Source organism: Manduca sexta, chromosome 9 (assembly GCF_014839805.1).
Source record: "Manduca sexta isolate Smith_Timp_Sample1 chromosome 9, JHU_Msex_v1.0, whole genome shotgun sequence".
Lineage (NCBI taxonomy): Eukaryota > Metazoa > Arthropoda > Insecta > Lepidoptera > Sphingidae > Manduca > Manduca sexta.
The window spans coordinates 13,010,081-13,030,294 of NC_051123.1; the positions used below are offsets into that span (position 1 = coordinate 13,010,081).

A 20,214-nucleotide genomic window follows, 5' to 3' on the forward strand; every position below is an offset into this window, starting at 1 on the left:
GTCGATATTCACCGTCTCCCTAAGTCGGTTGGTGTTAAGTGAAATCGATCGTAGTTAAATATCGATGCATTATTACAACTATTTTACTATTGAATGTGACAACGTAGCAATACTTCTTCCCTGACCAATAACTATTACCGTCACTTTAACTTTGTAAGTAACATGTTTGTTTTTTTAATAAATAACCTAAATAATCTGCTACTGATTTTCGGGTTAAATAGTAACCATTATTAAAATTGCAAAATGAATACTTAAGCGTATTAAATATTTTAGTATATATTTTTAGAATTTTACGCTGGACATTCTAAAATTTCTCTAAACATAAAATCGTTAACTTCGAATGAAAATCCATTTCATTACTTATTGCAACTCACATGAAATGATAATTTTTAAATGTATAACTTTATTCTCTATGGTATATTCAACAATAAAAAAATGTTTTAAAAATAAATTCCGATCAAAAAGATTATAGCTATTGCCATTTTAAGCCGACGATAAATTGATGGACTACAAAAAAAGTCGATAGATTCTCGTTATTTAATATTTTACTTTTTTTTATATATGACAATATTCACAAGAACAGGTCCTGACAGCCCGCAATGGAAATAAAGAAGGCATTCAAAATCGTCGATATATATTTGTTTTATGGTAAATGAAAAACACATCTAAATATATGTTACAAATACAAATATCTATCATATCTTAAAATGATAAAACTTAAATATCTAAGTTCTCTAGGACTAATATGTACAACATTTTTCAATATATTTTTTTTCTATATAATATTATTTTCTTTATTAATATTGTGATTCTGCTTTTATTTAATTCTTTATACGTAGAATATATGAATTTCCTACATTTCACACTTTCACTTAGAAATTAAAAAGGCTACACAAAAAGCAATATCCGCGTATTGCTCGAATAATTATTTTTAACATTTATTGCAATATCGCCTTTATGCTTCAAGATATAAGTCTTATTCCACGAGCGAGGTTTACTTAAACGGAACTCATTTACGAATTCATTTATTTATCCAGAGTTACTCTTTGTTTTTTTGTCTCTTAGTAATATTAGACGTCTTTAGGATCAAAATTAAATTCGAAGCTGAAAATTTAGAAATTCACTCAACTTTAAAAGCGTTGATAAAACCAAACACCATGTATAAGGAACAAAGAAAATATCGACAAAGAGAACCGACGCCACCCTAAAAACAGCATTCTTTTACAATCTTTACAAAGGCAAGACAATATTAAAACTTTGGTCAAATCGAGCAGAGAAGTAGGTACTTGAAGACATGTTTTTCCAAAAAATAATACTTTGATTTTTAGAGTCGAAAAAACCCACATGAAAAATGATCTCATCGATGGCCGCTTTTCCAAAAAGGCATATTACGAGATACAGAAATTTGCTATTAATCAGAAATTCATTATGAATACTATAGTTTTATACATTGATTGTAATAAAATTGGTAGATTTCATTTTACATGAACTAACAATATAAATGTAAATGCAAATTAAAGTTAGTATCGTGTGGGAAAAATGTATCGTTACCTATTTTAAGACGCATAAGAACCAAAATGAATTGAAATTTGCATAATGGTCCGCAATTATCATAAAATTATACATCGCAAAATAATATTATTTAGTCGGTTAAAATAACCCGTTAATGAAAACCAGGTAAAACGCCTTTATTGTTTCAATATAATTTTAAAAGGAGTGTAAATTAAATTTGATTTAGGAACTTAATCTCAAAGTTAAATATATCAGAGGCGATATTTGTGGCATGTTATTTGCAATAATTTGGACATCGCGGCAGATCATGGACTTCTCATAACCAAAACTTTCTAGATAGGGACTCTACTCTAATGCACAACTATGTCGTTGAAGCTCATGACAAATTTATCGGAGCGAGACCTTTTTTCCGCAATGTCAATCCAGCTAATAAATATCTTCCCGTTTCCGAGGAACGAGAGGAATTTTGGAAGTCAGACTCTTCATAACTCAACAATAGAGCACATCAACCATTAGTCAAGATCTGCGGGTCTTGAAAAGTCGGCCCATGGTCTTCCTAGGCCCGTTGGCCCCTTTATCAAGGGCCCCTGGTATTTGCCATTCCTGCACCCTATTACGCCATTGCCCATACACGTAATATCGAAACGTAGGATCCTGTAACGTTTTTGAGAGACACGGCCAGGATACCAAAGTTTTCTTGCCCAAGTTATATAAATGGCCACAAAGTTATAAACATATTGGTCATCCACAATGATCCATCAACCCGCGCCTAAAGACTTTGGTTTGAAGATAGTAAAATAATCATCTATTACAACGCAAATGAAGTCACGCATACAAATATTTGATGTAAACGATCAATACAATAGTTAAATTACGGAATCCTCTACATCCACTAAGGGAATTATATTATGCATAAAGACAAAATTTCTGAACACTCCGTACCTTCTTGCACAATTTAATTCAGATCCTTGTAATAATCGATTAGACCATATCGATTAGGCACCTCGGCAATCTCTACTTCTATGGTAAAATTAAATATCGATAATACGAATGTCTTTAGGATGTATTTTGGGAAATAAGTATGAAAAACATAGAAGACAATGATAAATAAAAAATTGATTTATTCGGATTTGTCTTAGCAATTATGTAAAACGCCGAGATGCGAACTAATCGATATGTTAATTGAAAATGCAAAAAAATCAAGAAGACCATATCGATGTAATCCTATAATAAAGTTACTAAAAAAAATTGAAGTCAAGGCATTGCAGCCAAAAGGAAGAACACCATAAAAGTACGGCTTTCGATCTCCGATGGGTATATTATTTAAATAATGTAATTTCCTTTCACACGCGTATGTACAAAGCCCATCACACGCCCGAAACATTCTCTGTACAAAAATAAACCGCGACACTCAAATATATACTCAATAATTATATACATTGACCCCTTAATTCAATCGTCTTGGTGTTACCAATTTATTCATAATTTATATAAAAACTAGAGTATAAAAATTTTACGATCGCATACAGCGCATCGTTATGTAAATAAATGAAAACGATTATGATGTTGCTACTCGTATGGATAAACCATAGGATCGGATATGGCAATATTTTTTATCTATTTTCTACTATATCGATGGTAAATGTAAAATCTCCTATGTCTAATCTTGTATCTAGATTCTGATTCTTGCAGTGTAAACTGTTCCCCGAAGGATATTGTAGCCAATGTAATTATGTACTTTATAACTGTTACAAAATAAATAATAGTTTCCGATGTTTGTAATGACCTTTCTGTTACATTTATCGTTATAACGCGCAGTGCCATAATACTCGTAAGAGGCTTTCGAGAAATATTCCTCCAATCGCTAGATATATCTAAAACGACACCCAATGTGACGTTAAACACTACGTCGTCTATTAACGAACGACCGTGTTATTCGCTTGTGATTGGTCGAAAGATCCAACGTGTGAGTCACATGATCTGATGACTCTTTTTTAATGCATTGAATGATGAAACAGACAAACGGATAAACAGTAGCAACTCCATCCAGAACTTTGATTACAATTGAATTACTCGATGGGGGTCATCAAATAAAAATTTGACCAAAATGTAGCAATAAACACTTCTGCGTCAAAAAAATTATGTAAAAAAAAATATTTAATCAAATTCACTGAAAACTGGCTACAATGCACCTGTTGTCTAGCAAATTAAATCCCAAAAAATAAATTCGATCAGTCTAGAGTCTAGATTCTAGACGGAAAGAGAGATAAACAAAAAACATCACCATTTCCACCCTATAGTTCATCCGCACGAATGCCACCGTAAACCGCGTCACGCAAACTTATAATTACTCCACAATATAGGCACTAATGAACAATGTCGTGTGCCGTTTTCAAGCGTCCGTAACTACATTCTACTTAGATAGTAGGCGAGGGGTTTTAGTCCTACTTATTTTGTTTTCAACTGCGTGCCGCGTGGGTTCGTGACCTGTGATATTGAATTTTGGACCTTATAAGTTGTAGCCATGGGCTGGTTAAAGATTTATCGCCTGGTGTTATATTTCTCTTTTGTACAGACGGATCAGCAAGCGCTAGTAAATACTTCCGAATGCATAAGGAGACGAATTTAGTGTTCCATTTCATCTAATTAAATTCGATTTTATATGGAAAACGTGAGATCGATGGATTTTAAAATAATGTACGATTTACTAATAAATGCACTACACTTTACGTATAATAGGGTCGATAAAATATAATATCAATATCGACACAGGCCCACACGACACGCCCATAAGGCGTAGACTGCAAACTTCGCAAATCGTTTTCATTAACTATAAACAAAAATTTCTAAAGTATGCAGACTTCACCTTAACTGAATCCGCAATATCCAACTCGATACTCTAAATCTATATCAGATTACACACCTTTCTACTTTCACACTCCCATATTAATTGTAGATCTTTTGAATAAATAAAAAGCTGCCACATCAAACATATAGTTTGATTTTAAAATATCTTCTTACCGTCTTCGATAATGTTTTCAGCTTATGTTTAAGTGCATCTCTATGTAAAAAGTATCGATAAATTATTATAAAGTTAGTCGATAAATAAAAAGAATTTGTTATGTTATTATGAAATGCAATATAACGTTACTATAGAGTTTGCACTCAAACATTCCTTTTTTAAATACAAATATTTTTATTTTTTTTATATAACAAAGGAAACCGGAGCACATTCTCAATTTGAATAAAATAAATTCGAGATCTAAATTCTGACATCACTGAATGAATCGTAATCATAAACAACACATTCCGCTAATATTTTTTCACCTCGACTACACCACGCTTGCACTTTACGTTTACATTAAGACACTATTGTCATATACATAACCGCACACTACATCCGACATACAACCTAAAATTAGTAGGAAATAATCACACGTACTCGATACATAGTTTCTAGTATCTGACCTCCGTCGAAGCACTTTCTAGAGGTACGCATAATGTCCACGTCGAACTATCGACGTATAATCACGTCCCGATGTCACTATCGATTTATTAGGCCGACCGTGACCTGAAAGTATAAAATGAATCCGTCAATCAACGTCAAATATTTTAATGACTAAATTATTATGATTACTAGTTTTGGAAGTTGATTTATTTTATCGATAAATTCATTGAGCAAGAATTTCAAGAAATTAAAAGTATTGGTATGTTTACTATGTATTATAATTAGTATACAAACAATTCTTAATTATCCCTAGACGGATTCCCAGAGATATCTACCCGTCACTTTCCTCATCCCTATACACTTCCTTTAAACTCGACAACGCATCTATGATTATTATAGTACTTTATACTTTTTAAACATTGTTTTTTTTTTCGCGAAATATTAATAATCAAGATCACTTAAAATAATACGAACTTTTTTGCTGTATAATAAAAAAAATGTAGAGAACCTAGTCGGAGTCGGAGTCGTCGTTGACGCTGGAGCGCAGCTTGGAGAGCGTGCGGCGCGCGGCGGGCGTGTCGTCCTCCTCGTCCGACGAGATCACGATGCGCTGGCGCGGCTTCACGCCCGTCGCGCCGCGCGTCATGCGCCGCGGCACCGCGCCCTCCGCTGCCGCGAACACAACACAACATTCATTTATAACAGAGGCGGTTTCACTTATTGTGCAGGGAGTGCGCCACACACGAGCGCAGCGTGTTCGGCGGCGCCAGACATGACACATTCAAAAACACATTCGTCGCCCGCGATAACGGCGCTCTTAAACAACCTGCGCCCGTGCTAAGGCCGGCGAGTGGCTTCTTTACTCTATACAATAACTTTTGATTCAATATTTATCAAATTTATTAGATTACACTGTGTCCTGAATTTATTGCACACGGCCTGCGCATGAGCTAGAGCCTCTGTTTTATACAAAAACACTATATAAACCGCCATAGTAACCCACGCCAGTGTCGCGCTCCGGGATCAACCTACATATTTCCGGTTTAAGACACGCCGGCAGGATTGTATCGACTGGTAAGCGGTACTCCTTTGTCATCAGCCTGTTTGGTTCCCATTCTACTTACCATGCTCCTAGCATAAGGGTAATTTTACCGAGCCTATTTAAAAAAAAGCAAAATTTTGAAAATATAATCGCTTATTTAACCATACAGTGGCGCATTGGTGTATAAATAATAATACCATCTCATATAATATTATGATGGAACAAAATAATGAGCAAAATACGTCACCTATATCGATCGAAATATCAAGTAATAAGTATACATTTAATCGTTATTACATTGATAGTTTGTGTGTATATGTTATTGTGTGTTCCAGTTTAAAGAACATTAAAACAATATAATTATTGGACAGTAGGCAATACATTATATGTCTCAGAACAGCAAAAACTATGCTGTGTCAAACGATGCATTGTAATTTAATGTCATGCATTTGGTTTCGATTTTATTATGGATCCTCATGTCTTTCACCATCCTATTATCGATTTGCTCTTGGATCATTTAATTGTATAAAAATATAACTATACTAGCTTTTGCCCGCGGCTCCGCCCGCGTTATAAAGTTTTTCAGGCTAAAGTTTTCCGTTATAAAAGTAGTAGTTTCCCGGGAGCCTATGTTCTTCCCAGGGTCTCAAACTGTCTCCATACCAAATTTCATCTTAATACGTTGGGTAGTTTTGAGTTTAACACGTTCAGACAGACAGATGCAGCGGGGGACTTTGTTTTATAATATATTTTTTAGAACTTTTTAAGTGGAACAATCCCGTCATACATCATTGTTGCATAACTTTAACCGTTTAAGCAGCGCAGGCAACGGAAGCTCTCAAAACTAATAATTTTCCCCGTTTTTGCAACATGTTTCATTACTGCTCCGCTCCATATTGGTCATAGCGTGATGATATATAACTTTGAGCACTCCACAAACAAAGGACTATTCAACACAAAAATATTTTTTCAGTTCGAATCGGTAGTTCCTGAGATTAGCCATTACTGCTCCGCTCCTATTGGGTATAGCGTGATGATATATAGCCTATAGCATTCCACGAACTAAGTACTATCCAACGCAAAAGAATTTTTCAGTTTGGACTGGTAGTTCCTGAGATTAGCCATTACTGCTCCGCTCCTATTGGGTATAGCGTGATGATATATAGCCTATAGCACTCCACAAACAAAAGGCTATCCAACGCAAAAATATTTTTTCAGTTTGGACCGGTAGTTCTTGAGATTAGCTATTACTGCTCCGCTCCTATGGGGTATAGCGTGATGATATATAGCCTATAGCATTCCACGAACTAAGTACTATCCAACGCAAAAAGAATTTTTCAGTTTGGACCGGTAGTTCCTGAGATCAGCCATTACTGCTCCGCTCCTATTGGGTATAGCGTGATGATATATAGCCTATAGCACTCCACGAACGAAGGGCTATCCAATGCAAAAAGAATTTTTCGGATTGGACTGGTAGTTCCTGAGATTAGCGCGTTCAAACAAACAAACAAACAAACAAACAAACAAACAAACAAACAAACTCTTCAGCTTTATATAATAGTATAGATAGATATAGGTTGCCTGAATTACAGACTATACAAACTCCAACCAAGTTGTTGAAAATGCATATTACTCACTTTTGCGATCATCCTCTTTGTGTTTAGCCCGTGCTTCTTTCTTCGCCTGTTTCTCTTGTTCTTTCTTGTCGATCGTCGCCTGTTTTATCGCCTTGCATTTCTCCAAAGTCGGCTTGCCTTCCAGCCCAGCCGCCACAAGCAGGTCCATCATTTTTTGTACACGTTCCTTGTTTTTTGTACACCCTTTAATTTTACAAAACATATTTATTATGGAGTTATATATTGTATGATATAATTGATTAATTACAAATATAAATCCACATTACACCTTAACTAAAGCAACGACAATTAGCAACTAGTGTATCGTACACTATTTTACAAGTTATATAAATAAATAAATTTATGAAACCACATCAAACACAAAGGACATTCATGCAGTTACGGTCGTAGGTCTTTCATATGTGGGATATCGATACGGTAGATACTACCGCAATGTCTATTTCTACTGCCAAGCAGTAGTGTGTAGTCACTGTTATGTTCCGGCTTGAAGGACATTGCAGCCAGTGTTACTACTGGACATAATAAGACTTAACATCTCATGTCTCAGGATGGCGAGCGCAGTGGAATACCAAACAATACTTTATAATACAAGGTGTTGGATGGTGTTTCTACTGTTTGGAGGCGGTGATATCGTTTACCATCAGTCGAACAGCAAGCTCGTCTCCTCATTCAAAGCAATAAAAAAATGTGTAATAATAATTGATATGCATGCGCTCAGATATAGTGTGGTTTAATGAGGTCGATAGCCTAGTTGGGTCTGGAAGGGACTGCCAAGACGAATGTCCGTAGGTTCAAATCCCAAGGGCATACACCTCTGACTTTTCTAAATATCATGTGTGTATTCTTTGTGAATTTATCGTTCGCTCTAACGGTGAAGGAAAACATCGTGAGGGAACCTGCATAACTGAGAAGTTCTCTATAGGAATTTTGAGGGTGTGTGAAGTCTACCAATCCGCACTAGGCCAGCGTGGTGGACTAAGGCCTAATCCCTCTCAGTAGTAGAGGAGGCCCGTGCTCAGCAGTGGGACAGTATATAATACAGGGGTGATATGAATGAGGTTACGTTGCGTGACAGAGAGAGTGACCTTCGACGAGCTTCTTGTAGTCGAAGCGTATGCCGGCGGCCTTGCAGAACTTCTTCATGTCGGTGATGCCGGGCTGGCGCAGCTCGGGCGGCACGGGCGGGCGGCCGCGCCGGCCCGAGCCGCCGCCCGCGCCTGCCGCCGCCCGGCGCTTCGAGCCCTTCGGCCGGCCCGGACCGCGCTTGAGCGGCGCGTCCTACAACATGCATTGTTATTGTTCACTGGCTCATAGTTACAAGGTTCTATATACATTTTTTGTATAATTTTATTCATATATATATATATATATATATATATATATATATATATATATATATATATATATATATATATATATATATATATATATATATATATAATGCTATCATGATATTTGCTGTTGTGTGAAACACAAAAAAAACCCACAGTCAAAATACTGCTTTTTCATAAATGTATGTTAACTTATAGTACAAATTTGATACTCACATCGTCACTTTCTTCCGAATCACTGCCCGAGGAACCTGACGTGTCGTCTGATGATGAAGAGTCCACTGTCGTCACCTGCAAAAAATAGAAGAATATTATAAACATACGCATAACAAAAAATAAGTATATTAATTTTCATATTCAGAAGATTGCACCACAATTTATTGTATATTTGTATGTGTGCATGAGCGTGAGTGCGCGTGTGTGTGTGTGCGTTTACGTGCGGATACGTGCGAGCGTATGAATGTGTGAGTACGTGTGGGTGCGTGCGTGCGTATGAATGTGTGAGTACGTGTGGGTGCGTGCGTGCGTATGAATGTGTGAGTACGTGTGGGTGCGTGCGTGCGTATGAATGTGTGAGTACGTGTGGGTGCGTGCGTGCGTGTGAATGTGTGTGTGCGTGTGTGTGTGCGCGTACCTCGTTGGAGAGGAGTCCCCTGGCCTGCAGCTTGGCGGCGGCGAGCTTGGCGGCGGCGGCCTTCTGCGCGGCGATGTGCGCGGCCTGCGTGGCGAGCTTCTCCCGCTCGGCGTTCGCGTCGTAGTAGTTGAACAGCACCTCCAGCGACACCGGCACGTCGCCGAAGTACACTTCGTTCGGGATGTGCGACGAGTCCAGGCAATCGTCACTCCACCGCCTGACACACCATACGTTTTATATATTACTGGTGCTACTTCATGCGTCATAGCCAAGATGCCTTTTTAGAATCGTTTAAGCTAGTATAAAACAGAAAAATGTATAGGAGGGAAATATCCTATCGTTTAGTCTATCGTTAAGATACGTATAGCATATATATGTAACATTAGCATTAACGATAGTAGAAAGGCATTAGTACGGCAGGCTTAACTACGGCCCCAGGGTAGGTTAAATTATTCTTCCTTAGTAAACATTTTCCCTTCGCTTCCCTACAGCGGGAAGTTGATAATTTAAATTTACAAACTCCCATTTTTCTTTAGTCGTTGCTTACAGATAGCATAACGTTGTTAAAGACTCGCCGATTTTCATTAAAATACGTGTGACAGTCGACTCTAGTTTACCAGAGTTGAAATAACAATTATTGTAAGATTAAATATTATTGTTTCTTCCAACAAGTTTAAATTAGTATTTCTCAAAAAAAAATTATTAAGTCAAACAAAAAAAAGAAAGAACAGTTGAGACAATAAAAAATCGTATTAATATTTTATAAAAACTACTTCGTTACGTACTTTTTTTTAAGATATAGGGCCGGTGCTTTACTTAGTCTATCCTATCCTAGTTCCGCGGAGCGAAGACACACTCACCTTCTAAACTGTATCCCGGAGAAATCTTTCCTGAACGGTCTGATCGCGTACTGGTAGCCGGTGGCACGGGGTCTGGCGGGGGGCAGCGCAGGCCGCGGCGCGGGCGCGCGGGGGGTGTGGGCCCCCGGCGTGGGGGGCGACAGCTTCGCCCCGGGCGGCTTCGGTTTATTGGTCGAGCCCTTCGGCCGGCCCCGCTTCTTTGGCTGTGCGTGCAATTCTACTCAATGGGGGCTACGGATTGGCCGCTCACTTATCGTGTCACAATTCGCACAGGCCGGTATAATTATAACAGCCGGCGAGGTATAATCATCGCTCGTAAAGAGATACTATCTGGACACCGCTGCACTTACCATCAGGTGTAGTGGGTCAGTTTGCCGTACCAACAAAAAAATGATTTTCTTAAGGTTATAGCTTAAGGTCCATTTTTCATACATTTTGTTTCACCTTTAATCTGGGTAACTAAACAAGTATTGACAAGTAAAGAATTTAAATTCACGTCTAGTTAGTGATTAGTTCTCGCAGTTGAAAGAAAAACGTAAAAATAATTAATATGCATGGATATTTCGGCCTTTAAAATTTAATACGACGAAATTTTTCTTTCAACTGCGAGAACTAATCACTAACTAGACGTGAATTTAAATTCTTTACTTGTCAATACTTGTTTAGTTACCCAGATTAAAGGTGAAACAAAATGTATGAAAAATGGACCTTAAGCTAATACCTTAATCAATCAAAACTCAAACTTTTAGGTTTATTTTACTGTGTATATAATATAGAACTGTGTTAAATTATCTTACATTCCCAGCTACCTACTACCTACACTGTCAATAATTCTGTAGTAAAAAAATACTTCAGCCCGTTGAACATTTATTAGTTTTCCCGTCAGCTCTCATTTTACTTGGATATAAGACACATTTTGCCTTGACACATGCATTATTAATTACAATGGCCAATACACTGAGTTCTCAACGGGGTCCATTCTAACTGGCATGATGTTGTCTCACCTCTGTGCCAGGCGTCGGCGCCTTCCCCGGAACAGTGCCAGACTTCGGCAGCTCCGGACTGCTGAACGGCTTTCTGTCCACATCACTGTTAAAAACAACACATTATATGTAAAGAATGAATTGAATTAGTGATTTGTTCTGTTGTCCTTGTATTGTAAAATGGTTTTGGAATAGAGCAGCAGAAAATTCTGAGACTTAAATTTTAAATCAACGGTGAATGTTTTGGCAAGGTAGCCCTACAGCTATATCTTTATTTTAGATATGCTATTATAGAATGTTAAGTTTGAAATCCTCTTGCAACATCTTCATTTGTAATATGCATTCAATTACTTTACACTAAAAATTAAAAACAATTTAAGAATGTTTAACTATTATTATTTGGTTCTGTTCGGCGAAATATGTTCAGCCATCACAATAGCGAAAGACGCATTCAACAACAATTTTTATACAAACGATTGTTGTTTAGAAACGTCGATTTTCTTTATGACGAAAATGATATGTTGCGATTGTGCGTGTGGTGCGCATGATGTGTATGTGCGGTGCATGTATGGTGTACGTGCGGTATGCGTGCGATGTGCGTGCAGTGTGTGTACGATGTGCGTGCGGTGAGCTAATGGTGTGCGAGCGGTGTGCGTGCGATGTGCGTGCGGTGTGCGTGTGGTAAGCGTGTGATGTGCGTTACCCGTGCAGCGTGTCGCGAGCGGCATCATGTCGCGGCGCCTCGCCCGCCGCGCCTGCGCCCTCCGCCTGCACGCACTCTGCAACACAATACAATATCACATGAACATTAATCAGACAAACTTAACAGACTTGGCGGGTTTGTTTATGAACTGTATTGAAATTAATCTACACAAATTCCTTACAGTATCCCCTTAATTTTTGTTTCTTTTCCGTCTAGCTTTACTTATGCTAAATTAAATTAATTAAATTCCCACTAACCGGCTGGTTTGTCCCCAGTTTTGTTCTCTACGCAGACATTAAGTTGATCATCTGAAAAATTACATCTTGAGATAAAACACTTACATACACAACTCGCCTTTTACATTACTCAGTAGTAGGCAGAGGTGTTACACGCCATATTGCGCAAGCTATGCTAGTTTACGATTTAATACAGAGCTTATTATTTTGTAATTTTAATGAATTAAAGTGACTGTCCTAGACTATTAACTAAAATATATTAAAAATTAATTAATTATTTAACATAGTTGCTACTTTTATTCCATGAAAAAAAAAATACATTATTGATTTATATACTTCTTTTCAATTCACTCACACCTTAGAATGTTGTGCATTTAAATTTATTATTGTTGTTACTTATTATTCGAACTAATTATAACGAAACAACTTCTTACCTAATTAATTTCATAAATTAAGAATTAAATTAGTTTAAATACAACTTTACGCATTCCCAATGTCAAATATTCCGCGTAGAAGTGCATACTTCACCCATACCCATAACTTTTTAAAATAAATTGTATATATGGCCTGTTCCTCTAATTTTGTAATATTATTTCTAGAGTATTCTAATTGCAAATTATCTTATAAGTTTTAGTACTTGTTTTCTCCCTTGTCACTATAACTTTTCTATGAAAGCTTGTTATTGGCTTTCAGTCAACTTTCCTAGTGCTAAGGTTTATATAGCTGTAAGACTTCCACATTTTAGATAAATAAATAATTTAGAAGGCAATTCTAAACTCTAGACTGACATTGAGCAAATAAACTCAATTTACTTTGCCCAAACCAGAGAAGGAACCCGAGACCTCGAGTACGCGATACAACTTCAACACACGCGCCATTGGCTAAATCTAAACACAAACAACGTTAAAACAATTACCTTTGTTCTGTATATCAACTGGTTTTTGTATGTCTTGAGTTTTCTGTACGACATCTGGAAGGATAAAAACCATAATTATATGAAAATTATATTGTAGTTTAACATTTCGCATCTATACAATAAGGTATTTAACTATGTTTGATTTTGTACATTTTAATAAGTAATAGCAATGAGTACAAAAAATAAAATCCTTCTGAGAAAACAGCATTAAAATTCGATAACAAATGAGGCAGTAATAAAATTTCAAATATTGCGACGTGCAGGAGTGGGCCTGGAGTAGGGATATCGCTCCATCTCTTTCTTTAGCACGCATCGTAGTGCCCGCTGACGTCACTTGCAAGTATTTCGTCCCTTTTCTGTTTATTGATAATCACACCTGCTACCTAATTTCAATTGCTTATATCTTGTGAATTTTTCACATGATTTCAACGATTTCATCTGTTTTATATTTTATACAATGTACACATTATAAAAGTTTAAAAGAAAATAGTCAAATACTCTACCGTAAAAAAAAATCGAACTCCTGGGTCAAACTACAAGTTATACACAACATCAATACTAACCGAGTGGTTTATCTATAGCCGGCCTGTGCGCCAAGTCGTCCGGTTTGAATATGTCCGTTTTTATTTTTATCTTCGGCTGGTCGAGATCGCCTCCCTGGAACGGAAATCCAAATACAATACATGCTCCAATATGTTAGTTAAATGTAACAGAAAATATTGTGCAAATGCAATTCTTCTGCGAAATCCGCATTAAAATAGTATAAAAAATGTGACATTCATATTTTAAATATTTTTGTGGGCAAAAGTGAGGTCGTGGTGTCGTTGACGCGTTATCTCTTTCTGAGGCATGCATAATAATGGTCGCTGACAATCGGTGACGTCACAGTTTACTATTATTGATATTAGACAACTACAAACAACCCCTTCCACCAAATTTCAAGCCTTATAACTTATTTCTTATTGCATAGATTTCGAAAAATCTTTTTTCGTTCGATTTTGGATGACATACATTTTTGATAAACGTATTTTACAAGAGTTGTCTACTACCCTTCTCTAATTGAGGATGTCGGAAGTGAAGGTATCTTCAACCGAGCTAAGCGAGCGAACCTTATTCATGATTATTTCGATGGCATAGTTGTGTTGTAATGCGAATGCCGGGCTGAGATCTCGAGTTAGGTCCCCGGGTCGGGAAAAGTGATATATATTATGTTACTTAGTATCAGCCCAGAGACTACTTGTGCTCATATGTCGACAGGCTGGCCCATCACATCATGGGACGAAACAGATGGCGAAAATTTAACGCGCTAATAACGCTCCAGCCTGCTTCTTAGAAAATACTAGACGTAAGTGTGTATTCAGTCTAGGGAATACCAACTCAGCTATTTCGATCACCGGACAAAGGCCGCCAACGCTTTTATAATTGTTCCAATATTATTGGCATTCATGACCGGCAACCACCTTAAAGCGAGCCATTTGTTCCTTTGATGGTATATACTAAACGATTTTCTGGGCTTAATCGCTTGACGTCTTAAAAATGCATCCATGTTTGATCCTAGTTTACAGGACTAATCATAAAAGAATAATGCTATATTACCGTACGATAAATTGAGTTAAATACATATTCGTAATCAGTAAAAGCAGCGATAGCCTAGTTGAGTGTGGAACGTACTGCCGAGACGAATATCTGCAGGTTTAAAACCTAACGGCACACACCTCTGACTTTTCTAAAGTCATGTATGTCTTCTGTGTGTTTTATCGGTTGCTTTATCGGTGAATGAAAACATCGTGAGGAAACCTGCATACCTGAAAAGTTCTCTATAAGACTTTTGAAGGTATGTGAAGTCTGCCAACCCGCACTGGGTCAGCTTTGTGGACTAAGACCGAATCCCTCTTAGTAGTTGGGACCCGTGCCCAGCAGTGGGATAGTACTTATATATGACAGGTCTAATATTATTATATCGACGGTTGAAAGGATAATTGACATAAGCGACTTTTATTTTTCGAAAAATTTAACTAGTTTAAAAACAGAAAAAAGTGCTGATTTTAAATATGTATGAAATTTAGTGTCGCAAAAAAATGTCGCTTAAATCAATTGGGCTTTCAAACGTCGATATATATTAATATAATCAGTAAAAGAAGACGAAGCGAACATTTTTTTTCTCAGTATAAAATTTTTGTGAGAATTTCCTTTTTGGCGACAGTATGGCATTATCCAACGTAAATGCCACTACACTAGGTTGGAAACTGCACTCACCATCATCTCATTCTCGGGATGCGGCCTCTTCTGCGAGTCGGCGGGCTCGAGTTTGATCTCCGGCTTGAGCTGCTTCACGTCGAGCGGTTTCTGCGTGTCGAGCGGCGGCAGCAGGTGCGGCTGCGGCGGCCACGCCGGCTTGTGCACTCCCACGTCTCCGTACCCTGGCAATTACAGCACAGATGTGGGAGAGCAATCGCAATGATGCACCCAATTCTTTATAGATACTACTTTTTTATACGAGAACGACAAAGTGACTTCACTGCACCTTGTAGTAAGTGGAGTGGGATCTAATAGAATGTCGATTGACGAGACATGATCACGCCTCGGCAGTCGATACAATTATGCCGGCCTGTTGGACCCTGATATACACAGACTGATTCCGGAACTTGTGTACGGTGGTCCTTATCCAGGCGGATATAAAACATATCTAATCCTATACTTTATGAGTGACTGCACCCGATGGTAAGTAACCGGTCAAAAAACTTGATATTAGGTAAATATTACTTGATACTGGCAGATCCGCAATCCGCTCTTTGCCATAAAGATAAATAAATCTTAAATTCGTTTATTTGCACGATAGATCTAATTATGAAGGTATCGGGAATAATAGTTGTTAGACACGGTCAGATAGCTCCAAACTTTACCTACCCACAATTTTTTTTACTTCCACTGTAATTTTGTACCATTCTTTGGGCAAACACAGAACTGGTAGAACATAACGAGACTATTATTTTGCAAGTATTAAATAAATTTATGTGATTGGAATTTAAATCTCTGTCATATAAAATAGTCATATCATATAAATGGACTTTTTTTTTGCCTATATGACGCGACGAGCTTACAGTTCGACTGATGGTAAGCTATACGACCGCCCATAAAAAGTAGAAACGCCAACCAACGTTAGGGTAAAAGCTAGTACATTATAAATAATATAACGATATATCAAGTAAGTCGTAAAAAAAATGCTATCTTGGCTTACGCTGCCTAAACCGTTGGAGTTAGACAAAGATTATGTACTGTAGGATTGTTTGTCTTAAATAGTTCTAAATAAAAGTCCGCGACGGCATACATCTACCTTACGTGGAAGCCACTATGACCAAAATAGTGAGCCATTAATATAATTAAATCGAATACTTTTTTTACAATGCACAAGCGCGACTTTTATCCCAGAAAATTCCTTCACTCGGGCGAAGCCGCGAGCAAAAGCTAGTATACTAATATATAAAGCGTAAAGTTTGATGTTTTTTAACACAAATTACTGAACCGATTTTGAAGTTTTTTCACTAATAGGAAGGTTTACTCCTAAGTGCTGTAGCCTACTTTTATCCTGGGAAAACTGTTTCACATAGTGGGAGCTGCAGTCATAAACTAGTGCATTATATCAAGCTACCCACTCATCGAAAATTACACAACTTCTAATAAATATTTCCAACACCACCCTACCAAAGCATTGCGTAGCAACTTGGTTCAGTTGAAAAATAATTTTATGGTAATTCTGAGATTGCTAAAAAAATTTAAAGGCATTAACAAGTGGAAGATGTCTTGTAAGCAAGAATTCAGCTGGGTAGATATCACTGCAATATCTGTTTCGTCTAAGTGGCATTATGCATGTTCTGTTGTGTTCCAGTTTGAAGGACATTTTACAAAGTAAAGACATTTTAAAATCCACGCAGTACCATATCAAAATCTAGATGTAGATGTTTTTAAATATTCATGCGTCAATTCATTTCTCTAAACCAGCCATACTAAACTTGCGGCACTTAGAGCTTTTACAAATGTTCTGTCTGATTTAGAAATATCTTCATAAAATAAAAGAAAAATTTCCTAAGATCGCTCAATCATAAATATTTTGTATATAAATAAATAAAATTTTGTTTAATAAATTTTTAGGCAATTAATTAGATTAATACATTTATTTTGTGGACCGAAGCACCATAACTCAAGACTTAATACATATAATTCTACACAACTTCATCTATCTGGTTAGTTTTGCTGGTGGTAGGATATATTTTATATCCGACCAAATAGTGATTTAGTCAGATATAAAATATATCCTACATACGGTATACAGTCGGCTATCGCCGACAAGCGGCGATAGCCTAGTTGGGTGTGGAACGGACTGCCGAGACGAATGTCCGCAGGTTCAAATCCCAAGGGCACACACCTCTGACTTTTCTAAAAAATCATGTGTGTATTGTTTGTGAATTTATCGTTCGCTTTAACGGTGAAGGAAAACATTGTGAGGAAACATGCACATCTGAGAAGTTCTCTATATGAATTTTGAAGGTGTGTGAAGTCTACCAATCCGCACTAGGCCAGCGTGGCGGACTAAGGACTAATCCCTCTCAGTAGTAGAGAAAGCCCGTGCTCAGCAGTGGGCAAGTATATAATACAGGGCTGATATTATTAAATAGTGATTATCATACACAAGGTGTTAAAACCCACCACAGAGGCCCACGTTAATCTATCACATACTATCATAATTGTGTGAACTGCCAATAATCATCGCTCATCAGCTGACATTCTATTGGACCCATTGCTCTCACCATAGGGTACAGTGGGGTCACTTTGCCATATAAAAAAAAATTAAACACTTATACCATTTTTGGGAAACAAAAAATATTTTACAATCATCTTTCCACTTTTCGACTAAGTATGTCTACTGTTTTTTATGTCAACAGATTTTAACTTAAGATTAATTTAAAAAAGTATTCTTTGTGTACATAAATTTTTTACATATTATGTTTTAAATACTCATGATCATAATTGCCCTTCCCAGAAAATAAACAAATGGATTTAATTTTCTTATATAATTTCACCATATTTCTCCCAATTTGTTCCAAAAATATTTATCCTGTACCTCCAGCTACTAAATACTAAGAATAATTAATATTATACACAATGTTTTAGAAAACATATTCAGGTGTAATTTTACTGCTATGACAAATAAATGTAAATGTTGAAACCATAGAAAATACTATGCAAAAATATTCACCTCAAGTTAAGACATCTACCTATGTAAATATTTTAGGTGTACACAATTTATGATTTGTTTGTAAACAAAAAAAAAACAGATTATATAATGACTGTGACTTACCCAAGTGAGTTTGCATATGTAATTGAGCCTGCGGCGGCTGTTGTGGCGGGAAACTCTGGTGATGTGGGTAATTCTGATGCGCGGGAGGTGCGTACGACAAATTCTGTGGGGCGTAGCCCCCCGGGGGCGGCGGCCCGTATGCCGCGAATGCGTCTGGCGGCGGGTAGTGAGTGTTGTATGCCCCCGCATACGGCTGATACGGGATCTGATGTCCATTATCTACAACAATAAAAACGGTAAACATACACCGCGCTCGCTACTTTCCCGCGTTTTTAAATAATACAACATCACTCACCGATGTAATTTAGCGGCAAACCATTCCCCTGCACAACACCGTGACCCGGCTCCGGATCCATTCGCAACCTCTTCTGATTCATGGCTCGTTCCGATTCATAATTCATTTTGGTAACTAAAAATAAAAATCACTGATGTTACTGCACATAGCAAATGCACCACAACACACATTTACTCGCGCGATTCCGCTATACGACGCTTGTTCAACATTATTGCGTTAATTGTGACGGACGCCAACCGGACGCCAGCATAGAACACAGGTTATATCTCCAAGCAAAGCAAACACAAGCGTACCTTTGTTGGTCAGCGATTGTTATTGATTTTAGTGAATAGACGCACTTAGAGCATTCCCCGCGTTAAACTGGTACATACTAGAGCACTTTATTAAGTCAAAATAACTGTTGCATACAAAATATGCATCAATTTATCGGCCTAATGACAGTAAAATTAGAAAAAAACACAAGTGAAGCGGAGTTTCGTATATTTTTTTCTCATTCTTTAGATATTTCCCGAATGGCAACACAAGAAACATATTATGAAACATCAGGTTTAGAAAATACCTGTAATTAAAATTGTATTTATTACCTATTCAATACAAATATATTTATATACAATTTTAGAAATTCCATATTTTTGGCAAATATAAATTTGTGCTTACATAAATAGTAATATTATAAACATTCTTTTCGCTTTCTCTCAACACCGTGTCATGCTACAAATATTCATGTAAATTGTCTGGATCACACAGTATACTACTATTGCCCGTGACTTTTATGCCAAAATAATATTATTCTCGGGAATGGTCTTTGTTAAAGGATGGTGATAAGTAGGTACTCCTCAGACAACTATCAGATAAAATTGATGCAAGAATTCCATCTATATACAAAATTATAAATAAATAATAAATTTTTGGGGTCTGAGCGACTGTCAAATAATATAAGCCAGCACGACATTGTGCATGAGGCAGTCCTGCTTGTTAGACGCCCCCGGAGCACGACGCGACGCGACGCGGCGTTTCCCCATTGCGCTAAATGCTCTTTTGGATTATACATCCAATATATCAAATATAGATAAAAATAACAGCGTAAACCCTATAGCATATTTGTATTAACTTTTTGCAATGCTTTTTGCCATTTATATAGAGTGAAAAGTATACTTTTAAAATATTCTTAATTATGGAAGCAGTTATGTTTAAAACCTGATGAATGTCTCACTATCTAATAAAGAATATTTGAGGTCTAAGTAGTCATTAATTCTGGGCT

General features: G+C 37.0%; 1 protein-coding gene across 3 annotated transcripts; it reads right to left on the bottom strand.

The window, feature by feature from the left end:
* Nucleotides 1-616: 616 nt before the first annotated feature.
* Nucleotides 617-19,447, bottom strand: LOC115452037 (HIRA-interacting protein 3-like). 3 transcript variants are annotated; one of them, XM_037436816.1, is made up of 16 exons: nucleotides 19,247-19,447; nucleotides 18,954-19,067; nucleotides 18,659-18,877; nucleotides 15,559-15,722; nucleotides 13,866-13,959; nucleotides 13,303-13,356; nucleotides 12,408-12,458; nucleotides 12,151-12,226; nucleotides 11,469-11,553; nucleotides 10,465-10,661; nucleotides 9,605-9,821; nucleotides 9,187-9,261; nucleotides 8,725-8,917; nucleotides 7,640-7,822; nucleotides 5,469-5,629; nucleotides 617-5,083 (listed from the first exon to the last, which is right to left on the bottom strand). In XM_037436816.1, the coding sequence occupies exons 2-15, from the start codon at nucleotides 19,057-19,059 to the stop codon at nucleotides 5,469-5,471; spliced, it is 1,875 nt and encodes a 624-aa protein (XP_037292713.1). In that variant the 5' UTR covers nucleotides 19,060-19,067; nucleotides 19,247-19,447; the 3' UTR covers nucleotides 617-5,083. The 3 variants fall into 3 exon arrangements, with proteins under 3 accessions (XP_037292713.1, XP_037292712.1, XP_037292714.1); XM_037436815.1 differs by having other exon boundaries at nucleotides 10,465-10,667; XM_037436817.1 differs by lacking the exon at nucleotides 12,408-12,458 and having other exon boundaries at nucleotides 10,465-10,667.
* Between the last annotated feature and the right edge of the window lie 767 nt (nucleotides 19,448-20,214).